Below are 16,377 nucleotides of genomic sequence, written 5' to 3'. Positions count from 1 at the left end.
TCTCCTCCACAGTCCTGGAGAGCGATTAACTTCTTTGGGAAGTACTGGCAGATTGTGGAGTGAGAGGTCACTGTTTTTCCAACATGCTGGTGGGCACAAATGACTTCCCCATGATGGATAACCCTCTCCTGGTTCCCACATGCTGTTGAAGTGACTTGTCATAATAAAATTTCTATTACACCACTCTTAGAAAAACCCAAATGAATTCTTTAAAAACTAAAAAGCTAAATAAGAAGTTGCATCTGCTAATCTTTGTGGAGGTGAGGGAAGTCTCATGGTTTGTATCTGAATCTCCTCCCCCAAGCCTTATGCATTCATAAGTGAGGCTTTTGGAAGTGGCTGAGTCCTGGCTGCGTGACACTTGGCTCTTCCACTGATTTGCGTAGCATAGTTCTGAGGGTGGATGGTAGATTCACAGAAGAGGGGAGACCCAGTCTGGGTGTGGGTGGCACCGCCCAGCAAGCTTGTGGCCTGAATGGAGTGAAGAGAGAAAAAAGAAGGATCATGGTAACTCATAACAGGGAAAGCATCAGCATCATTTTTGATGAGACAACAAACCTTGCTTCAACATGCTTTATTGGCAGTGGAAAGGCCCAGGCCAGAATCCACCTACGAGAAGCAGGATCAAAGGTAGCATTTTAGATTACCAGCTACAGGAGGCTGGGACTGCAAAACACAATTGTTCACATCCATCACCCAGCCTCTCCCAGAAAGATATACCACTGTCTCAAACTCAATGCCCAGATTTCACTATTTTTTAATTAAATTAACCTCAACACTTACAAGGTGACATCAAAAAACCAAAATGGCCATCAACCACAGAATGGATGAAAAAAATGTGGTATTTTTATACAATGTAATATTACTCAGCTATAAAAAGGGATGATCTTGAGGCTTTCATAGGTAAATGGAGGCAACTTGAGATTATTCTCAGAAGTGCAATAAATCAGACTCACATTTGTAAATACCACATTGTCCCTCTAGGGTAAAAAAATAAATAATAATAAAAAACTGAAAGAGTAATAAGATCCAAAATGTATAATAGATATTGTAATAATAAAAGAAAAGTGTTTGAAAGTAAAGAACAACTTGTAGGTATACACGTATAATGTCGCCTAATTTTTAAGCCCTGTTGAAAACCTACTGAAGTCTGTGAGTAGTTACCTACCTCACTCTTCCGGTGTCCCTGTTGTTCATATTGCCATGTTTTGTCCTTGTCTATGCTCTCCAGCAGTGATCACTCACTATGGCTTCTCCTAGCAGACTATAATGTGCCATGATGGGCACCATGGCACATTACACATATCCTGGCCCAGACCCACTGGTCTCCTGTTCAGGAAGTAATAACAGAGTAAAACACAGGTAAGCGGTGTATTTAAGTTACAAGGGGACCACAGTGGTCACACCTCAGTGACAAGCTGAGACCTGGAGGTGTTTGTCTCTTATTAGGTGCACAGCTTGATTGGGGTGTACTGGTGGCTGCAGAGAGCAGTGGAGGTGACCTGCTGTTTCCATCAAGATTCAAGGATTGAGGGACACTGCACTTTGTGGAAAGCACAGACGAACAGATCACAGTTAACTGGTGCTTATCTACTAAGTGGACTACCTAGATAGAAGGAGTTTGCACAAGTCGAGTCCTCAGCTGTCCTGTTGTCCTGTTTTGCTGCACCAGAACTCCACACACTGCTAATGTCAGCTCTGGGGGATGCCAGAAGATTCATCTGTGCTTAGACCACCTGGATCTCACCAGAAGTGACGTTGGCCTAGGACATGCTCTCAATTTATTTTTTGTGTCTATTTGTTAATATTAATTATTGCCAACTTTGTACCATCACAAGTTGGTCTTTAGTGGGAGTGTTTGAAATTTCCCGAGATTGGGGAAAAAAAGTGCAGGGGGTGGCTAATTTTTTTGCCTTATATTTAAAGTCCGCATTTCTATCCAGCTTTATTCTGAAATCGTGGGTGCACCCAAATTCTTCTAGTTAACCATCTTTAATCCTTAGGAGCATAGTTTTTAGGGATTAGAAATGAAAATAAATTATATACTAAAATTAGATGAAGAAATGCAACGACATACACTGTGCATAGTTTCAGCTATAGAGGAGGCTGCAGCAGGAGGATCACTGGGTCCAGGAGTTTGGGACCAACCTGCACAACACAGAGAGGCTCTGTATCAAAAATAACAAAGCTCAGAATAAGATGTTTTATATTTTTCTTTTTTCCTCCCTTTCCTTTTCTCTTTCTCCCTCACTGTCTCCTTCCTTTATCCCATCTCAGAGCTGGAGACAGATACTGTTAGTTGGTGTGCAGTGCTGAGTGTGCTTTACAAATTCTGCCCTCCTTGCCTGTCCATAAAAATAATCTGTCCAGTTCTATATGCTGAAAAATTTATATAATGTGTTTACATAATGTGTACATGCCCTGCCTGGGTTTTTACATCTTCATTCTTTACTCAAAAGCATGTGTTTTTAAACGTTCAATCATACCAACACCAGCAGGTCTTCCTTAATTTTAAAACCCTGAAGCCAAGGCCTGCATAGGTAGCTTTTGCTGAGGTCATCTGACACTTAGCTGAGGTTCGATTCCCAGCCTTTTTCACTTGCTTCCTCTCCCACTTCCTGTTTATTTCCTAGGGGTTTCTTGGCTCTTTTAGCTTTCCTGAAGCCCAGGCATCTTTATTAAGACCAGACCATACTTCTCTGTCTACCTTCCCACAGCCTCACACTTGTGAAATAACTCAGTAAGCCGCAGATGCTGATCTGACCCTTCTCAAGGTGCAGTCACCTCGGAGCCGCCTTACATTTACTCAATAGCTGATTACAAGTGGTGGTTTGGATCCCAGTCCCCAGGCCAGGTATATAGAATTGCATTTTCTCTTTCTTTTCATTCTCTGGTATGTGGAGTTTGAATTTTCTCATTTTATCTCAATCATATACATTCAAATTTAAAAACACATGAGCTAGAATTTCTGGGTATTTGTAGCAGATTAGTTTAGTGTGCATAAACTTTCAGATTAAAATTTCATTTAGTTATAAGTGTCTGTTTTTATTTGCTGCATCCTTTTGAAAATATATTGCTAATACAGCTTTTTGAGTTAAATTTTCTCTGATGTTGGCAAAGACAAGCTCATTGGACCTAGAGATTCCAAATGAGAAAAGATGCTGTTGTACAATTGGTAAGAACCATGCTCAGCTTGTGTGCTTTGTTATAAATGAATTAGGGCAATGGGATCATCATGCAAAGGAAACAAGAAAGAATAGGAGGGAGTTTTTCAATGTGAGGACAGCTTGGAGTCCTTCTATGTCCACTCTATATTTGTCCTGTGGACACTGGCAAGTGAGGTGTGAAAATGGCCTTCATCCTGAGCTCTGGCTTGGGACTTGACATAAATTGCTCTTGCAATGTGATTCACTATAATGGCACCTTCGGGGGAGAGTTTCATGGTCTTGCATCACCTAAAAAAAAAAATACTCCATATTTCGTAGAAAACACTGGTATGAATCCCCAGAGTCTTCACCATGGCTGTGACTGAAGGAGTTTGTTCTTGGGGGACACTTTTCACATGTATCTTCAGGGACTTTTGGTCCCTTAGTAATTTGGGGAAATTTGAAAATAGAAACTGGAACTAATTTTAATGGTTGTAGGATTTTTATTAGCTAAAGTATCAAATCTATAATTTAAGGTTTTCAAAACCATTTTCCTTGGCTTTTTATTTTTCCTGTATCTTCTCTCATGGAGTTTACCAAGCCTATTGGTTAAATATTCATGGAAATGATCTTTGAATGATTTTCCATCCTCTGTCCTTTCTCCTGAACTTCACTTAGCATTATGTACACATTTTTCTATTTGATTAGATGCTTATTTTAAATGGAATGAATAAATTTTGCTAATATGTTTACTTTCCCTCAGTTTTTCTGATGTAGCACACAAGGCAGTAACTGGGCTATTTTGTTGCCTATTTTTATCTGCTTTGTGATACATTTTCCTGAAAATCCCCTAGATAGACTTTCTGCGTATGACTGTTTCTCAGAGCCACTCATCACACCAATATTAATTCAGAGAAGTTTCAATTCTCTCCAAAATAACAAATAAAAAAACCTAGTGTGTCTTCTAATATTCTCCCATAGGGGCAGGCCTGGGCATTTGTGGACTTCCTACACAGTACTGTTGCAAGCCTGTCTCTGGGCCTGGTCTATGCTGCTCTCCTGTCATGAGAGACATTAGACCGATCCTAGAGGAGGCAAAAGTTCCCAGTGATTTTAATGATGAGGAAACTTAAACTGTATAGTTATTTTTTAAAAGGAGGTCAGTAATTCTGACACAGGTTGTTCTCAGACTGCATCTGAGAGTATAACAGTGGCCCCTATACGTTTTACTAAGATCTTTTGTTCCATATGTTTTACCTAAAAATAGAAGTATTGTCACAATCAGCTTTCACTAGTGGAGTACAGCAGGGAGTTTGTACTTTCTATAGAAAAAAAAATGAGAAAAAAAATGAGAAAATGCTCTTCATTCATTCCCCTTTATAACATCATTGAGCACCTGCTCCACATGTCATTTATTACTTACTTTATTTAAAAAAGGAGATGAAGATAAAAGAGGACATAAAACAACATAGATCAGAACAGGACAATTTAAGCAACATAGTGATTCACCACAAGACAACTTGACATAACAGAAGTTACCATAGTGACTCTTTCCTTGTAATATTTGAGTATACATTGATATACTGTAGCATCAAACATAAAAAGGCAGTGTAAAACCATTCAAGAGAATGAATGTAATACAGTGTATTTAGAACCAACTAACAGAAAATGAACAATGCTTTCTATATTATCTCCTTGTCTATAAAAATTTTGTTTATATTTTCACATATAATAAAATCCATTAAGATAAAACATGATAAAACCAATGGAGACAGATAAACAAAAGCTTGACGGGACTTCAAAACAAGCTGATGTTAAATTAGCACTAGTGATTATAATGTCTTATTTTCTTCAAAACAACTGTTCATACCATCAAAGACAATACAATCAAACAATCCAGAATAAAAACATTCCAACTAATGAATGACAACATTATAAGACATCAAAACAATATAATGGGGAATTATGGTTTCCACATACTTTTATATATTCTTACACTAGGAAAACTAATCATGATTTATACATGTGAATTTGATTTATTTTGCTTATGAGTATGATCTCAAGCTGTGTCCATTTATTTCTAAATATCTCAATGTGATCATTCTTTATAGCTGAGTAGTACTCCATTGTATAAAAATAACACAACTTTTTTATCCTTTTCTCAGTTCATGGGCACTTAGGTTGTTTCAAAGATTTGGCTATTACAAATTGTGCTTCTATAAACATGGGTGCCAATATATCACTGTGGTATGATGTTTTCACTTCTTCTGGGAATACGCTTAGAAGTGGAATAGCTGCAACAAATGGAAATTCCAATCCCAGCTTTTGAGACATCTCCAGACTGACCTCCACAATGGCTGCACCAGTTTACACTCCCACCAATAGTGCAGGAGAGTTCCTTTTTCTCCACAACCTTTCCAGCATTTGTTGTTGGTAGTCTTCTTGATCCTGGCCATTCTTTCACTAGTGTGATGGAATTTCAGTGTGGTTTTAATTATATTTCTCTAATGAGTAATGATGATGAACATTTTTTCATGTATTTATTTGCCAGTTGTATTTCTTCATCTAAGAAGTGTGTGTTTATCTCAGATGCCCATTTTTGGATTGGATCTTTGAATTTTGGGGATCTGACTTTTTTTTTTAATTCTTTGTTTGTTTTAGAAAGAAGTCCTTTGTTTGAGACACAGTTCACTAAGATTTTTCCAAGCTTGTTTGTTTTATTTTTACTAAGCTGGAGATTTTCTTCGACATGCAGAAACTGTTTAATAACTCCCGATCCCAGTTATTGATTCTGGGAAGTAGTTCCCATGAGGTTTCATTCCTGTTCATTAATTCTCTACCTACCCCTATGTCTGCAAGGTTTTTACCCAATTTAGTGTTTCTGTTTTAATATTCAGATCTTTGATCCATTTGGATTTTAATTTAGTGCATGGTGATAGGCATGGGTCTAGTTTTACTTTTCGGCAGTCATTTATTGCTCTTGCAGATACAAAAAAAGTAATGAAGAAAATATACAAACACCTGGTGTCATGGAGCTTAGATTCAAGTTAAGTGTACGTATCCAGAGAGAAGACACAAATGCAAAAAAACAATTGTGTCATATACCAGCTAGTGATAATTAATAGCAATGATACAATATTAATAGAAGACAAGGTTTATTTTCTGTTTGGAGATGTTCTTATTTGGGAGTCAATTAAAATATATGTGAAGTGGTATAGCTTTGATAAAACAATGTCATTGCCTTTAGTTAGCTGACCAATACAGCATAGCTAATTTCTTTCAGCTGATCTCTTGAGAAAATTGCAAGAAATGTAAGTCTTCCAATATTTAATCATTAGTTAGCTGGCAAATACAGCACAGGTAATTTCTTTTAGGTGATCTCTTGAGAAAAAAACAGGAAACATAAGGCTTCCAATACTGAATTATTAATTAGCTGGTGAACACAGCACAGGTAATTTCTTTTGGCTGATCTCTTGAGAAAATGCCTGGAAATGTAAGTCTTCCAGTATAGAATCAGGTTCCTAGGGTTTCTTCACTCATAAAAACCCCTTTGGTCTTGCTAGAAGGTGGCTCTTTTGTGATTGGTACATGATACTTACCACGCCTTTCACTAGAGAGGATGTTTTAAGCAAATTCATCCCCAGAAATCATGATAAATAACTCGTGGCTTCTCACAGCCTGGGGAACTCAGGGCTGTGTTCTGGCTCTCTCAGTCAAATTATGTTGCGAGCAACAGCAATAATGACAAATGGAATATCTTTATTCTGCACCGTGTAACACTCATCAAAGCCACTTATCTCTCTGAAAAGAGAGGAAGAGAATGAAGCCCTCCACTGAAGCCATGGCACCAAAGGGTGAGTGTTGAATTTTATCTCTTCTTCTATTCTTCTTGCAGACTTCATCTTCTGTGTTCAGTGAACCTATGAAATGCCTCAATCATGTCTGCTGAGATCTTCACTGACTGGGGCATAAAAAGGACCATGGAGGCAGAAGTGGTCTAGGGCCAACACTGTTCCTGCTTCCTGAAATCCTTGCTTACAGAAATCGCCTCCTACAGTCTAGCTAATATTCATCTTTACTCACTCCTTCTGTCTAGTTCTACAGTGGAGAAAACGAGGGCATAGGGAAGGATGGGCTCGAGCTCACCCTCCAATTCCCTGAATCAGCTCTCATAACAATGGGTTTGGTTAGGGAGTTTCCTCATTTTAGTGTCACTGTGTGCTTTTTCTCTTTTTCTCACAGAAATGGCTCAGGGAAGAATGTCCTCACAGAATGGCTCTTCAGTGACCGAGTTTGTCCTGCTGGGTTTAACACAACAGCCAGAGCTCCAGCTGCCTCTCTTCCTCCTCTTCTTGGGAATCTATGTGGTCTCCAAGATGGGGAACCTGGGCTTGATGGTTCTCATAGGTCTGAATCCTCACCTGCACACTCCCATGTACTACTTTCTCTTCCACCTCTCCTTCATCGATCTCTGCTACACCTCAGTCATAACTCCTAGAATGCTGATGAGTTTTGTGAATCAAAACATCATCCCTTATGCTGAGTGCATGGCTCAGCTCTTTTTCTTTGCTTTCTTTGCAATAGATGAGTGTTATATTTTGACATCCATGGCCTATGACAGATATGTGGCCATCTGTAAGCCCCTGCTTTACAAGGCCATCGTGTCTCATAGGGTCTGCTTCATGATGACAGTGGGTGTGTATGCAATGGGCTTTGTGGGTGCCTTGGCCCACCTAGTGTGTATGCTGAGACTCACCTTCTGTGACAGCAATGTCATCAATCATTACGTGTGTGACATCCCTCCTCTCCTGTCCTGCTCGAGTACCTCCACCAATGAGGCAGTGGTGTTCATTGTGGTAGGTGTCAATGTCATAGGCCCCAGTCTTACCATCTTTATTTCTTATACTTTGATTCTCTCCAATATTATCTGTATCCATTCTAGAAAAGGCAGGTCCAAAGCCTTCCACACCTGCATCTCTCACATCATCGCTGTTTCTCTATTCTTTGGAGCATCAGCATTCATGTACCTTATGCCTTCTCCTGCTGAGGCTCTGGATCAAGATAAAATATCCTCTGTTTTTTATACCGTTATGGACCCGATGATGAATCCTTTCATCTATAGTTTGAGGAACAAGGATGTCCATACTGCACTGAAAAAGATTTTGAAAGAAAGGACTAGTACATAAATAGAAACCATTTTTGCAATCTTTATCGTATTAATTAGCACTGATGTAATATAAAACTATGGTGAAAATGGCAAGTAATCAAAATATGAAAATTATTTAAAATATAGAAAATTGAAGAGTTACATAAATCCTTTCATTAGGCCAAGTAATACAAGTAAGATCATATTTATTGGTTTAAATAGAAGTAATGTGATTGTTTAGTATGTCATTCTCCTGGTTAGTAAGGTTAAGTGCAAATGTGGTACACGATAATAAATCTAGAAATGGTTATTGTGAAACTTAAAAGAATTCATATCTGAAATTACTGTGCCATTGTATTTTCTTGCACTTTAGTTTGGTAATTTAATTTTTACTTGGTAAGTTTCTGTTGAATGTTTAAATAACATTAGTTTTCAGAGAGTACTTTGCTTTTCAACAACACGGATACTCTAACTTTTGTTCATACTTTAGTCTCTAATGTGTAATGTAAAAAGAGGCTGAGGATTTTTCTCTGATTACAGTTCCTAAGGTAAGGAAAGTAAAATATTTATAGCAGACAGGACAAAGGGAAGCTGCGTTACAGGCAGCTTTTAGACTTCAGCCAAGAATGTGGAAGTAAACTTGGGCAATGTCTTCTTTGTAAGCACCTTGCTCTAAATGTTAAACAGCTATGCACACTGGAATTTGACTGGTACTTCAAGCATACTCTATAATCTTAATTGAGCACCTTCAGCTCAGTAGCTAGCTCTTTACATTTTCACTCTCATTTTGTCCTAGAGTTTTGCATAATACAAATGGTGTGGTTTACCTGATCACCAAATGTAGGCTGAGAATTCTGTTTTAGACATTAAAATATTCAGGGTCTGTTTTCTGTGTAAAATTGTGGTAGTGGTGAAAACAAAATACATGTCTGCTACCTCAAAATCTTAATTGTCAACACTTAGGTAGTGATAGAGTTTAGGTGGATAGGTGGAAGAAAGAAATAATGAACAAACAATAAATCATAAATGCACACATCCAAAATTTATGCAGTCTTAATTTAAGGTGATGATACAGAGAGTAACTGTATTTCATAACAGATGATAATGGACTTCCCTGAGATGGTGGTACAGGAGCTGAGACCTAATCAAAGTAAGAAAGTCTGCCTCACTGAGAACTGAGGCAGAGCAAAGAGTTAGCACAGAGCTTAAGAGGAAGTAATGATCGTGATGACAAAGGACACAGAAGAAGTCAGTATTTGTGGTGTAGCAAAAGGATGAGAATTACATTAGTGTGGTTTATAGGAAAAGAATTAGGAAACAAGTGTAAGTAGCAGGTCTTTAGAGGGGAAAAGAATGAATGACATTAAAACAACAAACAGCACTGAAATGTTATCCCTCGAAGCCAGAGCATTCTTTTCTCTCCTTTATTTTGAAGCTTTGTTTTCATTTCGTGTGCTCATTGAAATAGGTTAAGGGTTCCACAAGCAATTTGTAATGAAACCTATGCTTCAGTAGACCTCAAATGAAATCATAATGTTTGTGGTCCTAATTTTGTATGCCTAGAAAACATGAGGCTGTAAAATCTCAACTCAACCAGGTATAGAAGAATGTGAGTGTCCCCTTGATCTTGACTTCAGAAATGTGGAATGACTCCTGAAACTGGAACCATGTATTTGGTTTTGATTTTAGACTCTAAAATTCTGTGTGTGTGTTCTTTCCACGTTGGCTTTAGATATCAAATACCAAAATTTCTGTGGTATACATTAAGTGAAATGGTACAGATTTTTAAATTTTTATTTAATTCATTTCTCTAAAAATTGTAACAGATTAATTATAAAATACATATTTCTTTCCATGTAACTTCCTGAACTCAGTATTTGCCATTGTCTGGTTTTACAGGGAAATATATTTAAGATAGGGCATATAATTTATAGGAATATTTTATGATATTCAGTCAAAGAGTCAAATACAGGTGAATGAGAGAGAACTGTCCATGCACTAGAGACCCAAAGACTGCAGCTGACATTCTGGATCCCATGGCAATGTCCTGCAGGAGTCCACCTGAAGACCTAGAGCCCATAGCAGTGTCCTCAATGATTCCAGCTGAAGACCTAGAGTCCATGACAGTGTGTCACAGAATCCCATATCAAGGACCTGCACTGGAAAGGCACAAAGGTTAGTGGTGGAAGCTGGAAAGTTTGCACTGGTGGGGTGAAGGCTTCATCACCAGGCTGAGCTACCCTCACTGGAGCCAAGGAGCGATACTTAGGAAAGGACCAGAGCACCTCCAAAGAGAACCACAGTCATCCTCAGCTACAGATAGGACACATGCTCCTCAAAGATGGGAATAGCTGAGTTCATGTCAGGAAAGCCAGCATGACTGGCTTCTCCAGGAAAATCAATAGCACACCATTTCCTTACCAGTTTTCTAATTATGCTCTTGACAACAGTCCTCACACCAAGAACCGTGCAGATTCAGTTCAGGTGTGATACACGTTGACCATTACTTAATCCAACTTAATAGGGTTTTTGTGAACTCATGTATAGGTGCTTAATTTCCTAATACCTGCTAATGGAGTTTTTAAGATGATGATTACATCATCAGTGTTAGGGTGGGCACTAATCCAGCCGAATTGATACTAGATAAGATGCGGAAATGTGAGCTAATAGCCAGGGCACAGATGGACAGAGGAAAGACCTACTATACAGGACAAAGTTAGCCATCTGGAAGTCAAGTAGAGAAGTACCGAGAAGCAACCAATGTGTCTGTCACACACTTCACAGGCTTCCAGATCCAGAGATGTAAGTGGATAAATTTCTCATGTTTCTCCCTTCTCATCTGCGGTATTTTGTTATGGGAGGACCAAAGCGAAGGTAAATGAAAACTTTTGGTTTTGCAAACATAGTAAAAAAAAAAAATGACAAAACAAGCAAAACTCTAATGCAAAAACTCAAATTCTCAAACTTTGGAAGTATTGAAGGGTTATATGAAGATTATTATTTTCTTAACTGCAGCATAACAGCTGTACATATTTACCAGGAACACTGTGGTGTTTGAAACAAACGCAGACTAACAGGCAAGTGGAGGGGCACAAACTAAGCCTGAGAACAGAGTTTATCTGAGCCCAAAGAAGGAGGAGCTTCAGGGAAAACTACAGATTTATTTCACAGACACAGTCCCTGCTGTTCTGAATCATTCAGACACAAAAGATAATATTTAAGAAGGACCAAAAAAAAATAACCCACAATAAACAATGATAATTGATAAAAGAACAACTCAAAAGTCTGATCACAAGAGTAACACTGCCCTGTGAGTCATCCAAGCCAATACTATCATAGTTAATTGTGGGAGCTCAAGGTGTACTTGCTAAGAGTTATTTGAAAGAGGATATAAGGCAGAGGGGAAGCACTAATTTCTCTTAGGATTTGGTGTACATTAGTTCCAATTTGAATAAATCTCCTGCCCAAGAGGAGGGGGACACTCTCTTTGTTTCCTTAAAAGAGAAAGTACTCCAACATTTGATCTTTTGAACTGGAATCAGTGGGTTTAGGTTGAAACAAAAGGTAATAGAAAGACGTATTTACACTCTATGTGTTTCTCCATCTCTCTATCTGTCTCTCTCTGTTCCTTCAATGTCATGTTGATTAACTTATGTTCTTCTTGATTTAAGGTGAGCAGTTCTTTTTTTTAAATTTTATTTAAGGAGAAAAAAACAGAAAAAGGGTTCAAGTTACACAGAATTTCAAAAAAATATATACAGTATGAAATGACCAGTTTATAGATTACATATTGTCATTTTAGAAATAGTTGTTCAAATTACAAAATTAAAGCATATAAAGTGGACATTCAAACAGTGAGACTGCAAACAGTTCTGTTCAATGATCCAACAAAAATGCAGTAATGTGCTTATCTATCTTATATGCTTAAATATACATGCAGTTATATCCTTAAGAGCACTTTCTTTTCCTCTCTACTTTACAATGATAGTTACACATTTTGGGTTTTATTACTCTCAAAGTTCTTATTACTTTTTTTGAAGAGAATAAATATGAAATAACAAAAGAGAGTCAGTCAAATCAAAATGATGGACATAGTACATAATATAAAAACAGAACACAAAGTAATCAACAATGGTTACAATAATGTCTCTTGCTATCTTAAAAAGAATTGCCTATATCATCAGGTGTAATAAAATTGAACAAAACAGTAAAGAACAAAACCAATAAAACCAAAACATTGCAGATATTACAGGACTTCAAAAGAAGATAATGGTCAAACCAGAATGGGTATCACAGTGAATCTTATTGCCTTCAAAGTAGTTGCCTATATCTTCAAACTTGATACTATCAAACAAAACAAAATAAAGTAAAATCAGTCAAAACAAGATAGTTAGAGCAATACAGGGCCTCAAATCAAGTTAATAGGAAAACCAAAAAGTACTGTAATATATCCTGCTATTTTTAAATTTTTTCTCTTATTTAAATAAATAAATGAAGTTTAAAAAAGCGGGAGATTGAGATACAAGAGGACATAAACAACATAACACTACAGGTCATAACAGAACAATATAAGAAATATAGTGTTTCACCACTAGATAACCCAACTTAATAGTAGTTACCATAGTGTCTCTTCCCTTGAAATATTTGAGTATAACTTCATATACTATAGTATCAATCATATCAAGACAGTGTGAAACCATTAAAGAGGCAGACAGTATTACAGGGCACTTAAAACCAGCTAACAGTAAACAAACAATGGTTTCTGTATTATCTCTTTGCCTATAAAAATTTTCATTTATACTATCACATATAATAAAATCCAGTAAGATACAGCATGATAAAACCAATGGAGACAGAAGAAGAACAGTTTGATGGAACTTCAAAACAAGAGGGTGTCAAGAGGATATTTAGAAAAGTACTAGATGAAAATTTCTCAAACATGAATCAATAACGGGGATCACCTCTTATTAAAAAGTTTTTGCATGTCAAAAGAAATATCCAGAATAGTGAAAAGAAAACCAACAACCTGGGAAGCTATCTTAGTGAACCGTTCCTCAGACAAATGACTTCTGTCTAAAACATATAAAGAATTAAAAAGAATCAGACCCACAAAATTCAAAGATCCAATCCAAAACTGGGCATCTGAGAAGAATACACAATTCTCAGATGAAGAAATACAAATGGCAAATAAATACATGACAAAATGTTCATCATCATTACTCACTAGAGAAATTCAAATTAAAACCACGTAGTGATTTCATCTCACTCCTGAAAGAATGGCCAGGATCAATAAAACTATCAAAAACAAATGCTGGCGAGGCTGTGGGGGAAAAGGAACTCTCCTGCACTGTTGGTGGGAGTGTAGAGTGGTACAACCATTGTGGAGATCAATCTGGATATTCCTCAAAAAACCAGGATTGGAAGTCCCATTTGTTCCAGCTGTTCCACTAGTAGGCATATTCCCAGAAGAACTGAAAGCATCATACTGCACTGATATATTTGCACCCATGTTTATAGCAGCACAAATTGTAATAGCCAGATCTTGGAAAAATCCTAAGTGTCCATCAACTGAGGAATGGATAAAAGAAGTTGTGGTGATTTTATACAATGGAGTACTACTCAGCTATAAAGAATGATCACATTGTAGTATTTATATATAAATGGGTGCAGCTTGAGACCATACTCATAAGTGAAATAAATCAAACGCACATTAGAAACACTAAATCTGTTGGAAGACAAATTGGGTAAAAAACTTGAAAACATAGGGGTAGTTAGAGAATTCATGAACAGGACTCAAGCCACATGGGAAATCCTTCCCAGAACCAATAACTGAGATCACTTCTTATTAAAAAATTTCTGCATGTCAAAAGAAATCTCCAGAATAGTGAAAAGAAAATGGACAAATTGGGAATAATCTTAGTGAACTGTCACTCAGACAAAGGACTTTTGTCTAAAACATAAAAGGAATTTAAAAAATCAGACCCCCAAAATTCAAAGATCCAATCCAAAAATGGGCATCTGAGATGAATACACAATTTTCAGAAACATATACAAATGAAAAATAAATACATGACAAAATGTTCATCATCATTACTCATTAGAGAAATGCAAATTAAAACCACACTGAGCTTCCATCTTACTCCTGAAAGAATGGCCAGGATCAAGAAAACCATCAATAACAAATGCTGGAGAGGCTATGAGGAAAAAGGAACTCTCCTGCACTTTTGGTGGGAGTGTAGAGTGGTACAATCATTGTGGATGTCAGTCTGGAGATTTCTCCAAAAGCTGGAATTGGAATTTCTATTTCTCACAGCTATTCCATTCTAGGCATATCCCCAGAACTGAAAGAATCACACCACAGTGATATACATGCACCCATGTTTATAGCTGCACAATTTGTAATAGCCAGATCTTGGAAACGACCTAAGTGTCGATCAACTGAAGAAAGGCTAAAAAAGTTGTATTTTTATACAGTGGAGTACTACTGAGCTATAAATAATGATCACATTGAGATATTCATAAATAAATGGGCTCAGGTTGAGACCATACTCATAAGGGAAATAATTCAAACTCACATGTATGAATATCGAATAGTTTCTTTAGTGTAAGAAATGATACAAATACATAAAAGTATGTGGTAATCATGATTCCCCATTATATGGCTTTCAAGCCTTATAAAGTTTTCACTCATTATTTGGAATGTTTTTACTCTGGGCTATTTGATTTTATTGTCTGTGATGATATGAACAGCTATTTTGAAGAAAACATGACATCATAATAGCTAGTGTTGATTTAATGTCAGCTTGTTTTGAAGTCCCATCAAACTATTGTTCTTCTGTCTCCATTGGTTTTATCGTGTTGTATCTTATTGGATTTTATTATATGATAATATAAACAAATTTTTATAGGAAAAAGATAATATAGAAAACATTATTCATTTTCTGATAGCTGGTTCTAAATACCCTGTAATATTTTCATTCTCTTGAATGGTTTTACACTGTCTTGATATATTTGGTGCTATAGAATTAGAAACTATACTCAAATATTTCAAGGAAAGAGACACTATGAGAACTACTATTAACTTGGATTATCTAGTGGTAAAACACTATATTGCTTATATTGTTCTGTTCTGACCTGTATTATTATCTTGTTATGTCCTGTTTTGTCTCAATCTCCCCCTTTTTAAAAATGTATTTATTTATTTATTTTTAATGAAGGGAAATTATTTTTAAAATAGCAGGATATATTACAGTACTTTTTTATTTTCCTGTTAACTTGATTTGAAGCCCTGTATTGCTCTCATCATCTTTTGACTGATTTTACTTTATTCTGTTTTGTTTGATAGTAAGAATTTTGAGGGTATAGGTAACTACTTTGAAGACAATAAGATTCACTATGATGCCCATTTTGGTTTGACTATTATCTTCTTTTGAAGTCCTGTAATGTCTGCAATATTTTGGTTTTATTGGTTTTGTTCTTTACTGCTTTGTTCAATTTTATTATACCTGATGATATAGGCAATTCTTTTTAACATAGCAAGAGGCATCATGGTAACCATTGTTGATTACCTTGTATTCCGTTTTTACGTCATGTACTATGCCCATCCTTTGTTGTGACTGACTCTGCTTTGTTTTGTCACATTTGGTTTTATTCTTTTCAAAAAAAAATTAATAAGAACTGTGGGAGTAATAAAACCCAAAATGTGTAATTGTTATTGTAAAAAAGAGAGGAAAAGAAAGTGTTCTAAAGGATACAACTGCAAGTGTGTGTTAGGTGTGTAAGATAGAAGACCATTGATTAGGATTATTTCCAAAAGGTGAAAAATATTTCCAAAAGATGAGAAGTATAAAACAAAAACAGACCTTTATTCTGAGAACACAAGAGAGATGACCGGCACCCCTGCACTGCTGGCTTCCAGGGATCTCTACAGCGGACACGTGGTGTGGCAGATATGTAAGTAACCTCGGTTTGGGGTGGAACATAAGGGGGCATCAGGGATGCACAGGTAGCCCACTGATCCTAGGTTTCGTACCATAGTAAGTTCCCAGTGGCGGGGAAGATGGCATCACAGGTAAATTTCTAGGG

The 16,377-nt window shown here is 36.8% G+C and overlaps 1 protein-coding gene across 1 annotated transcript; it reads left to right on the top strand.

Moving 5' to 3' along the window:
- Nucleotides 1-7,390: 7,390 nt before the first annotated feature.
- Nucleotides 7,391-8,332, top strand: LOC100713389 (olfactory receptor 8B8-like). The gene has a single exon (XM_003472618.1). The coding sequence runs from the start codon at nt 7,391-7,393 to the stop codon at nt 8,330-8,332; it is 942 nt and encodes a 313-aa protein (XP_003472666.1).
- Nucleotides 8,333-16,377: the final 8,045 nt, after the last annotated feature.

Source organism: Cavia porcellus, unplaced genomic scaffold (assembly GCF_034190915.1).
Source record: "Cavia porcellus strain 051 isolate PalLab524CR breed Dunkin Hartley unplaced genomic scaffold, mCavPor4.1 scaffold_9, whole genome shotgun sequence".
Lineage (NCBI taxonomy): Eukaryota > Metazoa > Chordata > Mammalia > Rodentia > Caviidae > Cavia > Cavia porcellus.
The sequence above is the reverse complement of the archived record's forward strand: the minus strand, read 5'-3'. Positions and strand labels throughout refer to the sequence as shown.

Coding starts and splice junctions, on each gene's coding strand:
- LOC100713389 (XM_003472618.1), top strand. CDS start 7,391: ATGGCTCAGGGAAGAATGTCCTCACAGAATGGCTCTTCAGTGACCGAG.